The 19,876-nt window shown below is 39.7% G+C and overlaps 1 protein-coding gene across 6 annotated transcripts; it reads right to left on the bottom strand.

Moving 5' to 3' along the window:
* Window positions 1-339: 339 nt before the first annotated feature.
* On the bottom strand, window positions 340-18,924 carry ppp6r2b (protein phosphatase 6, regulatory subunit 2b). Of its 6 annotated transcripts, XM_035907210.2 has the most exons (27): window positions 18,290-18,554; window positions 17,382-17,453; window positions 17,154-17,224; window positions 16,893-17,048; window positions 16,667-16,765; window positions 16,153-16,339; window positions 12,707-12,844; window positions 12,536-12,601; window positions 12,278-12,390; window positions 12,077-12,190; window positions 11,742-11,862; window positions 11,152-11,313; window positions 10,837-11,070; window positions 10,655-10,719; window positions 10,453-10,568; window positions 10,246-10,331; window positions 10,063-10,140; window positions 9,871-9,968; window positions 9,725-9,782; window positions 9,447-9,568; window positions 9,164-9,333; window positions 8,891-9,047; window positions 6,853-6,935; window positions 6,388-6,598; window positions 6,182-6,205; window positions 5,359-5,484; window positions 340-3,975 (listed from the first exon to the last, which is right to left on the bottom strand). In XM_035907210.2, exons 4-27 carry the CDS (start codon window positions 17,018-17,020, stop codon window positions 3,942-3,944), a joined length of 2,790 nt encoding a protein of 929 aa, XP_035763103.1. In that variant the 5' UTR covers window positions 17,021-17,048; window positions 17,154-17,224; window positions 17,382-17,453; window positions 18,290-18,554; the 3' UTR covers window positions 340-3,941. The 6 variants fall into 6 exon arrangements, with proteins under 6 accessions (XP_035763103.1, XP_035763101.1, XP_006789477.1 ...); XM_035907208.2 differs by lacking the exons at window positions 17,382-17,453; window positions 18,290-18,554 and adding an exon at window positions 18,579-18,924; XM_006789414.3 differs by lacking the exons at window positions 17,382-17,453; window positions 18,290-18,554 and adding an exon at window positions 18,579-18,923 and having other exon boundaries at window positions 6,853-6,932.
* Between the last annotated feature and the right edge of the window lie 952 nt (window positions 18,925-19,876).

Genomic DNA, 19,876 nt, shown 5'->3' with positions numbered 1-19,876 from the left:
ACAGGCTGAAAAACTAAAATGTAAGTGAAGCGAATGAGCACAAATGAAGGCTCTTCAGGTCCTTCTCAGCTGTTATGTGAACCAACTTTACTTGATGCCTGCAGCACACTGACATCTAACTGACAGGCAGGTTTATGTTTGCAGCAGGGGAAACAATGTGAGGGTGTAGCACTGATTGTAGGTGTGGGAGACGGGGACGCAACATAATCCACCTGTTCAACTGCCCTTAAGGTAAACATATTCCAAAGACCATGTCCTATTGACTCTCTCTCTGTGTACTGTGTGGTGTGTGTGTGTTTTACACTGGTTTTAAGTAAGCGTCACACAAACAGAGGCGTATTTATCTTTGACATATTTATTAGGTTCATATCTGAATGTACAAGCTAAATTGACAACAGGTAACAGACACATTACTCTAAATGAAAAAAAGAACCCAAAAACAAAGACACCAGCATCAGTCCGCTTTACAAAAAAAGGCATTTAACCACACGGCTGTTTTTCCCACCACTCCCCCACACATCTGCACACACATGCCCTAATATAATAATAAGCTATAATGTGAGAAAAACTTTGAAATGTTCTCAGTGTAAATAATAAGTAATTGGTAAGTAACAACTTCACACCCATTGTTTCTCAATAAAGTTCGGGGCACACACTGTGCAATACAGCGAACGCCCAAAAAGAGGTGAACGAGGCTAATGTGCAAACTTAATGGCACTTAGAGATGAATGCAACGTACCATTATGCATAATGTGACAACATACCCGTAGCTAAAACACTCTCAAACTGAAGGGGGCACACAAACACGCATTAAATACACATACATACAAATAGTATAGGCCAGAAGCACTGCTTAGGTTTAGTGACGGGTGGGATGCCATATTCTGACCATGTGAACAACCCTGACAAACGCAGCCCTATTTTTCCTCTTTTAACCCTGACAACGAAGCGGTGCTAGCTCTGTGCAGTTTCACTTCAAACGGCTCAAAGCGGTGAACAGATAAAAGCAGAGGAGGAAGAAAGAGCTGTGATCTAAGACGAATCTTCAAAGTCTTTCTTTGACTTGTGGCATTCTCTTCTCCAGCTAATAACTCCATCACATGATTCACAAAGAAAAAAAAAACACATGAGCAATGGATCAAACAAAGGCTGCTTCAGATAAATCTACACCTCTAAGACCACTGCAAGAAAAGAGGCTACTTCACAGATATGAAACCCAGTTGTACACTGGTGGGAAGACACACTTTGGCAGAAAGCATTGAAGAAAAAACAACAACAAAAAGATATTCTAAAGTGTCTACGTGATTCACTCGTCAAGTCAAACATTCCCATCGCTCTGAGGGAGGGAATTACGTAGGGGCGCGTAGCGCCACCAAATTAAAAAATCAAAAACCAAAAAGTGCTTCTTGAAAAAGTGCTTTTAAAATAAATACAACAATCTCAGAGAATCGTTCCATAGGTATTAAATGCAATTTAATTCGACTCCTACCCTGAGAAAGAGAGAGACGAGAAGAAAGATGACGTAAAGGATGACTGTCTGGCACACACAGATTTTAAAGGATAATTCAGTACGTCACAACTTGGGTCACGTTTTCTTACGTATTGTGTTGTTTAATGTAATCTGATTATGACCAGATTGGATTAAACCGGTTAACTGTTTATAACAAGTATAGATTTGATGAAGCAGGAAAGATCAGACAGCTAACTTAATGGCGTGCCACCTCAGTGAGCACTGATGGTGTTGCTGCAACTAATGTTGACTTTCATTACCGACTCAAGTTTCACCCCCGGGAATTCTCGGCCTCTAGCAGTTCTATCGCACCTTTTTCTGCATCTAGCCATTGCTCCACTTGTGCAAGAATGTGAGTAATGTTACACATTCCTGCAAGTGGCTGCAGACACTACACTGATCGACAGGAAGAACAAGACTGCTACCAAGTAAGCAAGAACGTAAACAATGCTGGATTTGAAATATCTACCAATGAATCTGCATTGCAAAAGGAAATGCACTCCAGACATTTCTTAGAGAACAATGGGTTTTGGTGAATGACACTTGAGGTCACAATATTTCCTTTGTAAGTAAACTCCACTGGGCACCTCTAATCTGCCAAGTGAATTTAAGATATTGGTCTGACCAGTCTTTTGAAAATCCAAAATGAAGTTAAAGCAGGAAATGGAGCAGCTAAATTAGGCAACATTAATTTACAGATTATAAAAACCTGTGCCTAATGTGCTTCTGTTGATTTATTATTGCTCTAACTAACACAATTGTTCAGATCCAGTTTAAATTAATCACCGTTGTTACAGTGGAAACACATGTGTACACAAACGATATGATCAAAAAGCAGTACATGGACTATGTTATTGTTTATCATCATTTTTCCCCCGAATTTGACTATTTAAGTTATGCAATCTGGGTTTAAAATTGATACATGGTGGAAATAAAGAAAAAAAAAAAAAACAAAAAACACCCAAGTTGTCATTAACAAGAATCATCCTCAAAGTAAACAAAATGGAAGACGTACCGTAGACAACCAACTCGTATTCACAGCATGCACACTCCTAAACTGCCATGTAGGAAGCATGTAGCAAAGAAACATGAACTGATGCTGGCCTATTAACCGAAACACAGACGTCATTATTGCCTCATTTCGACAGTACGACACACATACGATACACACATCGCAACCTGCAAAACAACCGCCTTTCCGTACACTGGATTTATTCCAAAAATAGATATGATGTTTATATATATACTGTTTACATTTATATTACGTTTACAGATTACCAAGAAGAGCCACAACCTAATACAGGTTCAAATTTCACAATATTACATTTAAACAGCTCTGAGGGTGGTATGAACTTATATGTGGGCTGCCATTTTTTTCCTTTTTTGTTTTTTTTTTTTGCATCTAGATATGGTTGTGTACACTTGTGTGTGTATGGCACTGTGTGTCTGCGTGTGTGTTACACAGGTGTGCTTTCTTTCTATCTGCATACCTCTCCTTTGACCTGAGAAACGTACTCTGTACCTCAGACAGAGCTCAAACACACACGCCGGCACACACGTCTATACACATGGACACAACAGTACACACACGCGCACACACGTACCCCTAAACTACTTGAATCTTTCAGGAGGAGAAAGTGACACACGCGAGGCCCCCAAATCCAATGCTCCAAACTAACAAACAGAGAGCACTTGCGCGTCATGTGATCCAAGGAGATAAAAACTTACTTGAAATGATCAGATAAGTCGCATATTTGCTATAATGACCTGTCTGCCCGGCACGAAGACTGAAATGTTGAACACAAAATGGCAGCTAGCTAGCTTTGCAAGCATCTTGGCGTCTGTAATCTTGGCTGATTATTTGAATGCTTTTTGTTACTAAAGTGTAAACAGTCAAATGCTCTCCTAGAAAACAGAAAAAAATCCACTGGAACATATTTATACCTGGAGAGCAGACAGACCCAAATAATCTGAAATCCCGGTGCTTAATTTAATAAAATGTCAAATTTCAGAATAGGGTGTTTTCTTAACATTAAAAGTGCAGCTGGCACATCAGCAGATCCTGACAGATAAAGGTGTTTACATTTCCAAGTTTAACGGGAAAGAAATTAATCTTGAAAAAGTTCGTATGTAACAGTTTGGCTTTGGTGTGCCTGGCACAATGAAATGTTTTTATAAAACACACAATTCTTTTTGAAGCGGTTCATTTATAATGATGTCGTGAAGGCGCATTAGAGACATCACTAGTACCCATTTGTTGATTTCTGGTATCCATTATAAATACTGCTCGAGCTCTGCACTAAGGATCTTCCATTCACTTACATGTCTTTTAGACACAAACGAGGGTATTGATGGACTGCTAACAGGAAGCAAAGGTGGCGTGGCTGTGTGTTGAATGATCAGGTATGAAGTGTGTTCCTGCACCACTTCGTTAGGCCGGTCCATTAGCGGGGGACTGCATCTCTCTGTCAGTTAAAAAAAGAAAGAAAGAGAGAATTCAGACGAGTTGGTTTCCTTGTGGCTACTGTTGCTGTGCATGTCAAACGACACTGGCACATTCAAGTTTGGAAATCCAGCTTGTTATCATTACCTTAGCACAACACCAAGGCTTTAAATCCAAAACCAACAGGTAATATCAAGATGGGTGTGTACATCTTTTATGTACAGTCTATTTGTTCACTAGCCCATATTTTCACCTAAAGGAAGGAGAGATGATCTACAAGGAAATCAATTTTTAAAAAATATTTTTTTTAAAAATGGACAAGAGAGTACGAAAATGGACTATAATATGCACTGTGGCTGCAAAGAAAATTCAATCGTAAAGCTACAGAAAAATCTTAATCTTGTGAATTCACGACCATCACAAATGCACCATTCCTTGGACTCTACAATATGTGCTGCTGTTTGTTTCTAACATGGCAGCTGAACATTAGAAACCTTTAAAAATATAACCTTACAAACAGTTCTTACATTGTTCCACACATCCTCTTATTGCCTCCCTGTAGTTTTTTTGCCAGATCAAAGTGAAATTAATTTTATTTGTTGAATAACTAACCTGTATTCTATTAATTGATTTTCCAGCTGTGCAAAGGGGTCATTACAAAAGATTAGAACCAAGTATAATTTAACTTATGCTTATATATTATACAAATTTTAAATTCATTTATATATTTTCTTCATCACATGGTGAATACATGTAATAACTTTGCAACTGGGATTTATTCAGTGCTCAGCAGGTTGCATGTGTACAACATATTCCTTCAGCATGTAATCTATATTGCACTTGTGTCACATGTGACACGTGTCTCTAAAAAATAGATCTTTAAAAAGAAAAATTTGTACCATTTACATACTTCATAAACTTTCATTTGTTCTAACTGCAATTTGGGGTTAAGTAACTTTTACTAAAGAAAGAAAAACTGCTTAACTACAACAGGGTATCCATCTACAGCCTATGCAATGCTTCTGTATGTTGTTGTATGACAGAAACTAAATTATTCAACAAAGAGGCCAAAAATCTCCTATTTCTGGAATTGTAAGTCACCACAACAGTCCTGTAAGTGATGTAAAATGGTTTATTTTTGGCTGCCCTGGACGTAGATAAAAAATTCATGATTTAATACTCCTTAAAGCTTCTAAGAAAAATCAAAAAGAAATGCAGCCAATTAGATATGATAGGTTACACCTCTGTTCTTGAGGTCAGAAATGTGCGTAGGTTGTGCGGTGACTCGTCAAAGAGCTCTCACATAAAGAGGTGCTTTGACAGGAATGAATCACTGATGCAATGTTTGGTGATCTCATCCCTCCTTTATTCATCTCTATACAAAAACACACAAATGCAAACTTACTGTGTAACAGCAGCTGCCTGGTTAGCCGAATCAGCAGTAACTGGGCTGGAACTGTTCCCATGTTGCTTTCCTTTTTCACCTTTGCCACTTTCTTTATCGTTAGCGAGCCCTTCCACTGGCACGTCGCTGAAAAAACAAAACAAAACAAGAATTACAGCTTTAGCTAAGAAAACAAGTGACAGCTGAACTGAGTACTGTAGATGTTCCTTTCTGCTGGTTGCTAAATTGTCTCCATCTGCTCTGATCTGTGGCCTCTGTCCCCGCTGTCCACTGTGTTCAGATCGGGACTGATTTAACTCCAGCATGCTCATTGGTGCACTGTTAGTAATTTGCTAATGTACTGGTTTGTTAGGATGTTGATCAATAGGATAGGTGGCAACCTTTATTCATAGCATGCTATCCAACAGACTGTTAGTGGTGAGGGTTCTCTGAATGAAAAATCATATCGAGCCCTAATGTTATGATTAAAAATAAAACCAAAATATCACATCATTACAATCAGCACTAATATGCTACTCTTCTCTCATCATTATACTGTATAAAACAAGTAAGGTAACAAATAGTCAACCATCTTTTCTTTTATAAATGCACAGTGAATTTCTGTTATATTTGAGAATCACAGAGAATACTGAGACTCTACAAGTCACCAGGGTGGAGTTAGTGGATTTTCTTTTTTATGAATTAGGCTTGGCCTGAATTATGCCATAAGGAATCATTACTCCTCATCCTGTTAAATGCAACAAGCAAAACACATCTTAAATCCTTAACACAACTCCAGGAAGCATTCCACACTTCAGAGCACAGGACCTCAAGCACAACATACCGTCTGACTGCAGGTCTGAATACTCTGGAGTCAAGGGGAGATGAGAAAGGAGGGAACAAACAGGGGGAGGAGGATAATCAGAAAAAAAGCAGAGAAGGGGAAGCAAAATTGTACAGGAGAGAAAAGGGAAAGGAGGGCTTTATCAAAGCCTGGCACACTGGACCAGACAGAACAGGAGCTCCCTATTTGTGTGAGAGAATGTGCACCTGCTGAAGACTGCCCTCTCATTTTTGGCGTCAACGGTGAGCCGGATGGTCTCCTTGCCAGCACCTGTGGTGATGGTCTCTGTGGTGACCGTCTCACTGGATGTGGATTCTGTCTTTTTTTCTTCCTCATCGCTGTCGGAGCTGCTGGAGGAGGAGCTGTCTGATGCCACTAGTGGTGCTTTCCTTGCCACGCAAACACTCCACACACACGCTGTTGAGATTAACAGGAAAGAAACAGTTTATAAAATTGATGCATGGTTATCTGAAAAGCTTACCTGCCATAAAGTTAACCAACTGACTGATAGAGATGTTAGAGGCCTTGTCATTTAGATATCCTTCCTGTGGACCATGATATATGGAGTTGAATAGAAATACAGTGGAGACTTTTTACCATTTCTGTAGTTTTTTTATGTTTGAGTGAAGTGTTACAAAATATTCACAGTCAGTCATTCTGAGGCTACTTACGGTTTTGGTTTGGTTTGGGGATGTCTGATCCACTGAGCTCTGAGTCCACAGGTGAGCTGCATCTCGGGCCCGTTTCAGAGCTGCTGGACATAAGTCACACAAATAATAAAACAGAGAGAAAATGCACAGCATCTAACAAACTACACACACCCTTTGTATGTGGAGGTTGTATTTGTTTACCTGTGATACTTGTAAAATCAGATGCAAAATCAATGACTAGGAAAAGGCACTCGGTTTGTTCACAACAGCTAGCAAAGAACACAGTATGGCACTGCATGCGAATGTAGAGTAGAAGCCAAATCGCATAAACGATTTAATGATAATAATGGATTGGATTTCTATAGTGCTTTTCAAGGCACCCAAAGCGCTTTACAATGCCACTATTCATTCACTCTCACATTCACACACTGGTGGAAGCAAGCTACGGTTGTAGCCACAGCTGCCCTGGGGCAGACTGACAGAAGCGAGGCTGCCATATTGCGCCATCGGCCAGAGGGGTCGATGGTGCGATATGGCAGTGTTCCCCACAACACTGCCATATTTGTGTTCCCCACAACAGCTCAAGCTTTCAATGATTTAAACTAACACAAGTTAATATGTTAATTAGGGCTGTTCGATATAACGATATATATCGGATGACAATATAAAAACGTCTATCGTTTAATTTTACGCTATCGTTTGTTTCGTGGTGTCTCATGGTTTTGATGGTCACTGTAGTGGCTATATTGATTTCTTAAAGTTCTCTCTTTCTCTTATATTTAATATAACCACACTACGGACGGACAAGCGCCTGTTTTTATGGGTTGTCGTTAGCAACAACAACGGTAACGCCATCGCATGCCCGCTTGTTTATTTTCCACATAAACCTTTCACAATAAAGCTCAAGATCCTGTTGAGAATTTTCAAAATAAACTGAATCACGTGAAAAAGTATGCAGAGTATTGATGGATGAGAAGCAAAAAAAAAAAAAGAGTCGTCAGGTGCTAAAAAATAAACCTTAGAGTCAAACGTTAGAACAGGCTTTACCTGCAGCACGCTGTGTAATAAATACTCACAAAGAAAACGGCGGCCGTTACAACCTATGTCTAAAAATTGTTTCATGCATCGGTTAAAACACTCGACTCCAGGTACATGACGCCCAGCTGGAAACACTTCACCTACCCGAGATTCACAGAAAATATTACATTTTTTGTGATTTATATCGTTATCGGACGATAGATGTTTTATATTGGGATATGAGATTTTGGTCATATTGCACAGCCCTAATGTTAATCTAACAAAAGTTTTAATGTTATTAATCTGTACTGCCCCACAATGCTGTAAACAGGGACCCTGCCACTTATGACAGATGCATCAATGTTGAAAGGCTTATTAGCTATTACCTTTGATAATGAATACCTTGTCTACTTCACCTCTTAAAAAATCCACCAATCCAGATCAAAAATCCAGAGAAAAGTAATAAAGTCTCAAGAAAATATAACATCTGTAAAGCAAAGCTCTGCCTTGGACTTGCTGTTTATAGTGATTGGAATAGCCTACAACAGAATGTGCACTGTATGGAAAAAAACTTGATATGGAAAAGATATGGAAAAGTCCATATCTTTGTTTTTTGTTTTTTTTTTAAGAGCCGATCTAAATAGTTTCAAATAGAAAAATTATGCACAGTGTTCAGTGTTGGTGAACATATCCTAACAATACTGGTCATGTGACTAAAATGGTTTGTCGTTAATTTTGAACACAAATGTTCTCCTTTGCACTACCACTGCAAAAAACGTGTCACTGGGCAGGGAGGAAAAACTTTGTTATATTGTGTAATATTTTTAAAAAAGAAAAACACATGGTATTTACACTTTTTTTTTTAGTTTTACTTCGAGTTTCCACTGAAAAGTACGTCTTTCTATCGTAGAAAAAAAATTATGCCAAATGAGCATTTCCTTTAAATAAAATATTAATCATCACGAGATATATAGTCTTATAATTATAATTAGATGCTTTTTAGACAATGAACTCTCCTTAGATATAATGCACCCAAACTCACCAGCAAAAAGGCTGAAAGTCTGTGAACTTGGCCCATCCCTTCTCCTCAGCCTCTGTTGCAGCTGGCTGAGACACTGGAGTGTCCCAGGCTGAGAAGCCCGCTCCTGCTGCAGGAGCCTTTGAATTCACTTCTCCAAAGTCTGCTACCCATCCAGTGGCTGACAAAAAACAAGAGCATACATACATGACATGTGACACTTAAAGCCTGCTTTAGACCTAAATTACAACTACGGCAAAACAATTATACATGATTACACGATATATCATATCTCACTCGTTGCTGCCTCGGTCTGGTCCGGACTTGCAAAAGGGTCCAGATCATATTTAGGGTCTTCTCCTTCATCAGAATCTGAGTCTGCTGCTCTGCTGGAGCTCTCACAAGTTTCTGTCATGTCACAGGTCTTACTGGTTGCTTGGCTTTGGGAGGACTGTGACCCACCAAACCTTGAAACATATGAAATTTGCACGGAATACAAAACTTTAACCATCATTTTGAAGCAAAATAATGATAATAATAAAGATGTTGAGAGCATCTTTTTTTAAAGCCATGTGGTTACCTGTTCCGGGACTTGGCTTGTGTTGCATAGTTAATCTCCTTCTCCTCCCAGATGTCCTCCTCCTCATCATCAAAGGGCTGAATCCTCTCTTTGGAACAAGCCTCAAATACAGCTGTGTTAGCCTGCACAAAAAAACAAACAAAATAATTAGCTGTCAGGTTTGTTTTCTGAGCTTCAGTGCCTAAAAACAAACAAACAAAAAACAATGTATAGTTAAGAATGAACAAAAATATTTACAGCCTAAGGAAAGAAAGAAAACCCCTTTAAAATCAACTTACACTGTCATGGCCAGCATCAATATTGATATTAATCTCTGCAATCCGATCAAAAGTTGCCCTGCAAAAAGAACCAGGATTCACACCCTCAGCACACACGAGTGAAATAAGAATAAACCATCACTTGAGAAAAATGTCAGCTAATTTACCCAATGCTGTCATCATGATCAGTGAACTCCTCATCATTGAAGCCAAACTGATCCACAAAGTTAGCTGTCATCTGCTGGATCTGGTAGTCTGAAAAGGCCTAAAAACAGATCAAAACAAATATAATTACAGCACAAAAGCCCATAAGAGAAGCAAGACATATTTTAAATATGTGCTTATGTGTGTGTGCATACCTGCTGTATTGTCAGTTCTTTGGGGAAGGGGCTCTCCATATCATCCTCTGAGGAAGGACGAGGGTTCCCAGTGCCAACCTTAACATGGAAAGATCAACACTTGTGCAGTGCTTAAAACTCTGAATGTGTGTGTAATGAAAAACAGGTTCTTAATTCTACAGATGTGCACAAATTAGGATTTACCAGGTCTATGGTGTTCTTTCTGTTGGTCTCAGACAGCGTTTGATCTACAAAGGTTTCCCAGCGCCCTCTGTAGTCCTCTGGCAGCTCTACATGCAAACACACAACAGCAGCATTATGAAAGCCATAACCCAGTTTGGTGTGAATCGTGGTAGTTACTGCTTTCTTCCACACAGAAATGAGTCCATGTGTCCACAAACACATACACACCTGCGATGAGGCTACTGATCTGGGTGTGAACCGGGCCTTTCTCCAGATTGTGCACCACTGTGTTGGCGATCCTGGTCAGATGCCCCATGTAGCCTCGTCGCATACCACGATCTGACCTGAACAAATAGATATGACACTTGGAGAAACCCAGAGATTACCGCCAATTGCCACAAATTAATGTAAAGATCTCAAAGTTACTTACTGAACTTTATCATTTTCTTCCCAAGCCTCTAGAATCCTTTGGACAAGGTGGCAGTGCTGAAACAACTTGGGAAACAAAAACATTGAGTCAATCAGTTATTTATTTATTCCCAAAGAGATGCCACATTGCCCATTCTTGTAGATCAACCCTTCTACTTCACAAATACAAGCAGAGACACTCACATGAGTCACCATTAGGTTATGAGCAGAGTTTTCAGATCTGTCTGATAGTTCAGAAGCCGGGGTCTCGTTCAACTCCTGTTCTGGTGATGCATCTGAATGAGGCTTGACTTTTTCCTGGGTAACCAAGCCAGGCTGAAGTCTCATTTCGTGGGCACAGGGCCGGACGATAGCAGCAACACAAAGCTCCACTTGGAGATGCAGAAAGTTGTTCCAGGTGTACTTGAAGAACAGGTCCTGTATTTTTCAAAGGGGTATTTAACACGTAATGTTTTCTCAACATAAATAAATTGTTAAAAGTGAAGCAGATTTTCTCACCAGAAGGAGGTTCAGTGTATTGAGTCTGCAGAGTTCCTGTGCTACGACTGCGTGGCTAGCAGAGCTGGTATAAAGCAGAGAAGCCACTAGTCTGGCTACGTGCAGACGTGTGTTCCCCAGCGGTTCCTCCAGCACACCCAAAGTCGTCAGCATAGGCTCTCGCTACACGGATAAAAGGCAGAAGAATTTGGGGAAACACGATCTAGAGGTTTTTGTTTTGTTATACAGGTCTAACTACTGTAAAACAACGGCATGTAAACAGCAGAGACTCAAACATACCTGATAAAGAAAGAAGCTGGTGGAGCAAGCAAAAGAAAGCCTGCGTCATGCAGCATGACTTAAGCTAAAAGAGCTTGCACTTTTATGCTGCGCAATTTCATCATTTTTGAAACTGAGCACTAACACCTTGATGAAATACACAGGGGATTCCTGATTTTCCATACAAAATGGAATGTATGTGGACAGACTGAATTTATTGATACCTGATTTCCTAAAAGCCCGTTCTCACCTAGGGAAACTCTCACACAACAATCTTAAATACCTACATGTGGCTACATTATCATTCATCATAGATAGACTTGTTTATGTACCTTGGGTGGCTCCAGAAGTAGCTGGTGGAAGTGTATCAAGTGTGGCTGGATGGCCAACAAAATACTGCTGTTAACAGTGTAGCTTCTCTCAAATCCCTGAGCATCCATTACACCATCCACCCTGCCATAAAGACAGAGGAACAAAAACAGAAAACTCAAAATAGATGTTGGGAAGGCTTAATAAATAGGGATATAAAATAAACTTTAACAAATGTTTAAAAAGAGAATAAAATGCCCAAATTTTAAATGAGAAGGCTTGTCAGAGAGCTTTGTAAAGAGAAACTTAACTGGATTAGCTTCACACTGTTAGAAATTGTTCAAGGTTTCTCACTTACACAGGCCTCCTGATCTCCAGTAAGGTCAGAAGAACCTGAATCCCGTTGACGATACAGCTCTCAGTTCTCTCTCCTGAGAACATATTCTGCAATAACTGCTCCACGCACTCCTGCCTGTATAAACAAAACGGAGTACGGTAGTATCGCTGCATCCTGTTTAGAGAGCATAAACTTGCGTGCATGTGAGTCTTTCCAACTTACGATTCAAGCACAGTCAGCAGTGGGTCAGGCTGTGAAATCTCTTGGAGCTGACTGGCCTGGTCTCTGCTCAGACGAATGATATCACACAAAGTCTGCGATGCATTTGACTGCCTCTGTGTTGGGGAAAAAAATCAAACAAACAACAATCACATCTGGACACTCAGACTTATGAATGGTTTTGTTGTGAATAATAGCAATGGCACACTTTTAAAGACAAAAATATTTGTTAAATTTCAAAACTATGAAATTCTCCACTACCTCTTCATCCCTCTCAGGGTGAATGAGCTCTATGAGTCTCTGGGCCAGTTTTTGTTCATTCAGCCACTGTTGAGAAAAATATTGCTTTACAACTAGACAAAAAATAATAATTAAAAAAATAAAAAATCAGATTTAGGTGAAATTCTGAATGTGGGTCTATTTGTCTCGTACAGTAAGTGTCTCCAGTCGTAGAGGCGGTGGCTCCACACAGCTGATAAGGCGTAGGAGCACATCCATCATGGCTGACGTGTCAATATGCTTCAGGACCAAGGAAAGAAATCCATCCTTCTTCTGCAGGAAACTAATCACCTAAACAGTACAGAAAGCAGAGAAAATAATGATGATACAAAACATGAAACTGAAGAATGGGATAAGGAGCTTGCTGTCAAACAAGTGGTATTATTTCTCAAGACTGACTCGCGCTGGATAAATGTGACACTATTTCCCAAACGATATACTGCTATTTGAGCAACACAACTTGAAATGCAATAAAATCTAACACTGTGGGTGACAGACCGTAGTACAAAGACAGATAAACCATTATACACACACACACACACACACACACACACACACACAAATGCAAATTATTATATAACAAATGTTTCTATTACGCCATCTTCCCTGTGCAATATTTGTTTAACTTCAAGGCTGGGATGAGACGAGAAAATAACAACGTTTTAAAATTTGGAAAGAGAGGTACCTCAGTTTAAACCATATCAGTTTAAACCATATCTATTTAATTTGTGTTATATACTGGAATATTTATATTTGAGCTATATATATATATATATACACACACATTAGGGGTGCAACGATACAACAAAATTCACGGTTCGGTTCGGTTCGATACTTTGGTGTCACGGTTCGATATTTTTTCGATACAAAAAAAATGTTCATGCCTTTTTATTAATTTGTCATTTATTAAATTTTCACGGCACATTCTGCACCACATCTCTGTGCGTTCATCATTTGTTTGAAGCCAGCTCACCTCCTGCAACCACTTTTCCGAGAATACGTGCTTCTTTTGTGGTTCGGACTCCTTCTGACATTTCTTTGGAGGTGGAGGAACATCACAGTAATTGCTTAAAGGAGCTTCTTCGACATCTTTAAGAGTTCTAAACAAATGTCTGTCCTCCTCCTGAAAATCTTATGTACGCAAACAGCGTTGCAACTTCTTATCTTGTGCAGGTTTTTATTTTGACAGCGAATGCGCACCTGCGGACCACTTATGTGCAGCCCTGGTTATTTAGCTCGTCATATTGCAGCCACAGAAATTCTTTTGTCCATGAAACCATAAAGCTGCACTTTCTTTTTGCCTTATAGTCTGATTTGTCATAACTTTTCCGTTTTGTCACTTCTTCACCCTGACCTGTCTTATTTGGCTCAGCAGAACTAAAATATATATCCTGCTGCTTTTACACACGCACTAACATAACGCTCAGCGATTCTCTGCGCGATCAACCTCTCACATGTTTAAGCTGCAGGAGATTTCACTTGTCATGTTTGCATAGTAAGCTAACGATTGATAAGACGATGTCAGAGGAATTGGTGCGCAAATTATCATTACTCACCAATCAGTACTGTCGCTTTCTATACACATTTCACGCGATTGCAAAGTGAAAGCAAAAAACAAGCGCAAATTCAAACGCGATTTCAGTATGTCACATATTGACAGTGGCCGATGCCAATGACATAATTACCCAGCTACATTTCCGAAAGAATGCAAAAGCATTGACATATATTTTTCCTTCCTACGATAGGCCGACGGGCAGGGCAGAGATAGATTTTGGTAGCCCGACTGGAAAAAAGCCCCAGGACGTCGGGCTAGCGATTTTGCGAGCCCTGTATCTGATTGAGGAATCACTCATCTTTGGAAAAGAGAGTTTATTATGGAGAAATGTCTCTTTCCAAAATAAAAGCTATACTATACGCTTCTTCTGGGCTATATTCTCAGCAGCATATTAAACATATCAGGTCCCCATAAGGAGAATCATGTGCTAACGGCTGTCTAAATGACTCGGGTAAAGTTTGTAGCATGCGTGCTTGTTTTTGTCTGCTTCCACTTGTCTTTGCACTAGGATGATGTCGGAGTAAATGTGCAGTCATATTGGTTGTGTTCCCACTAGTGCTGTCAGCGTTAATCTGAAATGACGTTAAGGTCACAACACGGCAAATCTCCGTTAACGAGCTACCGCGGATCGCCTCATGAGTGGGGCTGGAAGACGTCAACACATTAACGAGCTAACTGCGCTAACACACTAGTTCCCACCAATTGAGCATTGCTGGCACATCCAACATACTGTTTTACTTTTGTCCATGACACGCTTACCTTCAGGGTCATACGTCACATGAAAACCAAAATAGTTCCAAACGCCAGATCTGAATGAGGGTGGGGGAGGTTCAATTTGCCATGTTGCAACGAGCTTAACTTCTGTCTAGCTAGCTTGCCCTGCGCTCAGTGAATCTGTATTCGACTACTCCGCCTAGGCTGCACTGTCGAGCGCAGATCCACTGAGCGCTCAACACAGACAGCATCGTCAGAAGGAAAGTTGATAAAATAAATTAAAAATGTTGTATCGTTTGATACATATGCGTACCGAACCGAAAGCACTGTATCGAACGGTTCGATATCGATACGAGTATCGTTGCACCCCTAACACACATCTATATATATATATATATATATATATATATATATATATATATATATATATATATATATATATATATATATATATATATATATATATATATATATATATATATATATATATATCTCTATATATATATATATATATATATATATATATATATATATATATATTTATTACAGCCTTATTATTATTTTTTGTAACTTTGTAATATATTGTAATGTTTAATTAAATTTGTTACTGTTCTTAATGCGTTGGAGCAACTATAACCACATAATTTCAAGTATTCTGATTCAGATTCAGTTCAATTATGATTCAATTCATCATGAGCTGCTGTTCAGGTTGTACCCTGCTTCACCCGGTGACAGCTGGGTCCCCTGCCCCAGTGACTGTCCCTTATGGTCATGAGATAGGTGAGATAGTTGCCTTACTTAAAGTCTTAAAAAGCTACTCTACAAAATCTGAAACCCCACATCAGAATCAAATGAGCTTCTATTCACACACACAAATATATACAGAGTTCAGAGCAAAGGAAATGTAAAGGTAATAAGCTTTCTTTATGTTTTAGTTGGCTTAATACAAGCAGGAATGTTAGCCTTAAATGGAAGACTATATAAGCTGCAGTCCAGCCATTCATTTTTGAGTTGAGTTGTTTTGGACAATAATGGTTCACTAAAATAATTCCCTTCTGATACGGGACAGTTTTGATTATGTGTTACTTCATAAACAAGCAATCTTACACTAAAATCATCAACTCGGACACTAAAAGGGTAAAACAAACCATGCATGTTGGCACCTCAAAAGAAACAGAATTTTAAAACAATTTTGGGTGAAAGTACATTTTTTGTGAGTATTTTCCATTAACTTGCCTCAGACTTATTAAATGAAAACAACATCACAAAAATGTAACCGTCATCTTTACTAAGCATGCCCTTTTGATGTAGCGGTGTACGTGTGTGTTACCTGCTCAGTCTTCCGTGTGATGAGGTTCCCAATAGTTTTGCTAAAGAAGGACGCCAGGAGGGGGTTAAGTGGGGATGGCTGTTCCAGGAAGGCATACACGCTTTCCAGCAGTGGTTCCTCATTACCCAGCTTATCATTGATCACTCCCACATCACTTGTTAGCAGCTCACATGCTATATTTGGATACCTGTTGTAAATGGCATGGACATATATTGCAGTAAAATGATGGAGGAACAAAATTATTGCTATATTTTCCACTTCAAAGAAAAAACAAAACAAGATAAAATTATCTGGACAGGACTTTCATTGGTTTGCTGGCAACCGGGCAATTAAATAGTTTTGCTAATTTAAGGGAATCATTTGTGTTCTTTTAGTCGGATTAAAAACATTGTTTAAGCAAATCTGAATCCTCTTAAAATTCAGGCTCATCTACAAAGTGGCTGGTAACAGTTGTAATGTAGTGCTACTACATTACATTAAACTACATTAGAATATTCTACACAACAGCACCTACTTGAAGCGCTTTGTCTCCTCTACACCAGTAGGAGGCTCTGTGGTAATCAGTCGAACCAGCTCCTGCATGCTCTGGTCTTGGCACAAGAACACAAGAAGCCTGCAAAACCACAACGGTGACATAAGAAGCACAACTTATTAATTTAGTAAGCATTACAGCAAAGGTGATTGATTATGCGAAATGTGGTAATAATTTGCAGCTACACCAAAGTAGACATTAAACAGACCTCCTGTTTTGGGCCTTGCACTCCTGCAGCACATCCTCCTCATCCATGAGCTCAGCAAGAGTGACATCCTCCTTGTCCAGTAAAGCCTCCAGATGAGAAGATGTGTGTAAATCAAACTTCCAAAACATGACTGTTGTCACCGTAGCATACACTCTGCTGTTGAGCAAAAGAGGATGTGGTGCAGAGATAAGCAACAGGATGGTGTAGAATGCATGCAAAAGTTAATTTTTGATTTAGTTGAATTTATTTATGAATGCTTACATTTGGACAAGGAGAAGTATACTCAGTTGGATCTTGCTAAAGAGCCATTTGCCTCACAGACACTGTGCAACCTGTACATCAGAGACAATATTCATTTGAGTATAGCGAAGGTGGAAACACACCCACTTTACTCATTCTAAACACCAGACGCACCAACCCAGCAGAGTTGCCTTCAACCCAAAAAAGGGAAGCAACAAAATGAACAACAAATGTTGGAGAATCATTTACGGTAATATCGCCTCTGCCTTCTTCAGAGCTAGATGAAGGGCTGAACTCAGGCTAAGAGGCTTGGACTCCTCTCTGGAAAGAACAGGAAGCAATGCATCTGTAATTGAGTTACTGCTGCTCATTTGTGTATTAATATTAACCACTTTGCTTAGGGAAGGGACTCACACATGCACTTGCATCAGCAAAGAATGACTGGAGATAAGAAAGATGCACACACTGACCCTTTGGTGACATAAATGCATGAGTATGGGAGGTTTCTGGGAGCTAGCAAACTTGAGTCTAGGTGTGGTGGTGATGACAGCTGAATATTGTAAGAGGCAGGAAATGTTGCCTGCTTTGTTAAGGCTTTAAATATTCACCTAAAGCCACCCCCACCCCGCAAACTAAACCAAATCAGACCACACTTTGTACGAAGCATCCATCATGAGTCCATTATCTCTTAGATGCAAACACATGTTTACAAACAAACTCTCGTCAACGCGAGAAAACAAGAGGGTAGCGTATCGTTTTACAGCACAAAATATGGCTGGAAATAACTTACACATATCTAGAGACCATTAAAAGTAGTTGCATAACATTGAACGGTGTCGGAGTCCGCCACCCTTGTGTACACATCCCTTGAACAAACACGCAGGGGATAAACAGGTGTCTCGGGAATCTGGGTTTACAGATTCGTCATTGCCATCTGTGGATTTTAAAATTTAATACAACAGCATAACCGTGACAGGCCTGTCAAGGCGTCCTAAGAGCAGCTGTAAACGGTTACTTTGATCTGTTAGCGGATTTTAGTTATAACAGGGTAACAGTCATGTCAGCGTGGAGCCGTGTTAGATAGCGAATCCGTGCATTTAACTCCACGTTAACTTATCTCCTTTATCACTGTGTCTCCCTTAACCACTTTCACTTACCTTGACTGCAGATCGTAAAGCAGCCCGCTAGCAAAGCAAGCAGTGCCACAGTCGAGTTGCTAACAACCCCCCACCGCCCCCCCTCCAAAAAAATTATGTCTTACTGGAGACAAACCACATTCAGATTAAAGCTAATATAGGTCAGTATTTATCGCCGCTGGTGAGCTAGGTGGTCGGACGACGTGCTCCTGATTCAGACCTAGCTTGAAGTCACCGTCTTCTGATCGCTTGCACAGGCTTTACGTTGGGCTACACATGTTTACCTCCCAAAAAGACATACCACCGTTACCTTTGAGCCATTGTTTAATCTGTGGACATCTGGAAGCTGAACTGCAACTCGGCGACTTTGGTTGTCAGGTCACTCAGAGGCCCATTGCAGCCTATTCAGGGCTGCGCTGTTAGCTTAACGATACTACCCTTTCCACCGGCTGCAATGTCATTTACACAGCCGTGTTACTCGGCGGCTAGCTCTGCTGCTGCTGGGAGGGCTGTGTTGACACGGTGTAAATTATTATTCAGGGGTCCAAGGACCAAATGGGAAAAAATAACATAAAAATAGTCAGGTTTGGAAATCAAAATGGCGACTACCTAAAACCTAAACGTAATCAAAAAGTTCGGCTGTCCATCAACTGTGTAAACATCCAGTAAGTCCATATTTATCTGCTGTCATCAAGCACTGCAGCAACATTTAACATTCACATCCATGCTCTCAAACATTTTTTTTTCTTTATGAAAATAAACACTTTAAGTTTAAAACTGGGGTGAAGAATGCAATAATGCATACATGAGCATTTATTTAATATTGCAGGAAAATGATTTAGTTGTGCACGTAAAGTAAGCGACAAGTGCAGGGACTGTCTTTATGTTTACGGCTTGATTTTTTTTTTTTTTTTATTTTTTTACAAAAACTCACACCTGAACATGTCCCTGTTCTACCCGCACATGAATTCCTACTGTGTAGGGTTAGGGGTCTGAATATTCATTAATATTTTGTCTTAAGCTGCACCGTGAAGCTGTATCACAGGGTGGAGTCACTTGTTTCAGTTTAGGTTTTATTGCTGAAAAATGTTTAGTTTTGCTTTAGTTTATTATGAATACACGAGTTACTCTTAGACAAGCTTTCTTTATTCTGCTGTTAAGGCAATTTAAAAGCCACGGTTGAGGAAATATGCTGCACACCAATCTGTCTAGTAACTCAGTTTCTTTTATATTTATCATACCATTGCATGGACTGGTTTATGTATGAGATAAATATACAGCAGAAAGGAGAGGAATAGTCTGCATTGTGTCAAATGCAAGACTACTTGGTCAGCATGTGTTATGGTTTCCTTCTTGTGTTGTGCAGGTAGTCATTCCTGTGCCAAAGCTCATGTTTTCGGTTCCTTTGTGCAGTATGCTCCATAAGTTCTTTTTGCTTGTGGTTTCTTGTATATATAGTCTGGGCTTCCGTTGCTTGTTTACTGGCTTCTTTTTTAAAAGAAGAAGAAGAAGAAAACGTTATCAGGCTTAGATCCACTTGTAGTTATTAAGATTTAAGTCTAGTAAAAGCAGAAGAAAATGCATGAAAGGATAGAAAATCTTCACACT

This window comes from Neolamprologus brichardi, chromosome 7 (assembly GCF_056152115.1).
Source record: "Neolamprologus brichardi isolate AB-2024 chromosome 7, ASM5615211v1, whole genome shotgun sequence".
In the NCBI taxonomy this organism is placed as follows: domain Eukaryota; kingdom Metazoa; phylum Chordata; class Actinopteri; order Cichliformes; family Cichlidae; genus Neolamprologus; species Neolamprologus brichardi.
Note: the sequence above shows the minus strand (reverse complement) of the source record. Positions and strands in the feature narration are given on the sequence as shown.

Coding starts and splice junctions, on each gene's coding strand:
- ppp6r2b (XM_035907208.2), bottom strand. CDS start 17,020: ATGTTTTGGAAGTTTGATTTACACACATCTTCTCATCTGGAGGCTTTA. Junction 12,845..16,152: donor TCACACGGAAGACTGAGCAG/GTAACACACACG, acceptor TGTACTGTTTAG/GTGATTAGTTTCCTGCAGAA. Junction 9,969..10,062: donor AAGAACTGACAATACAGCAG/GTATGCACACAC, acceptor ATCTGTTTTTAG/GCCTTTTCAGACTACCAGAT.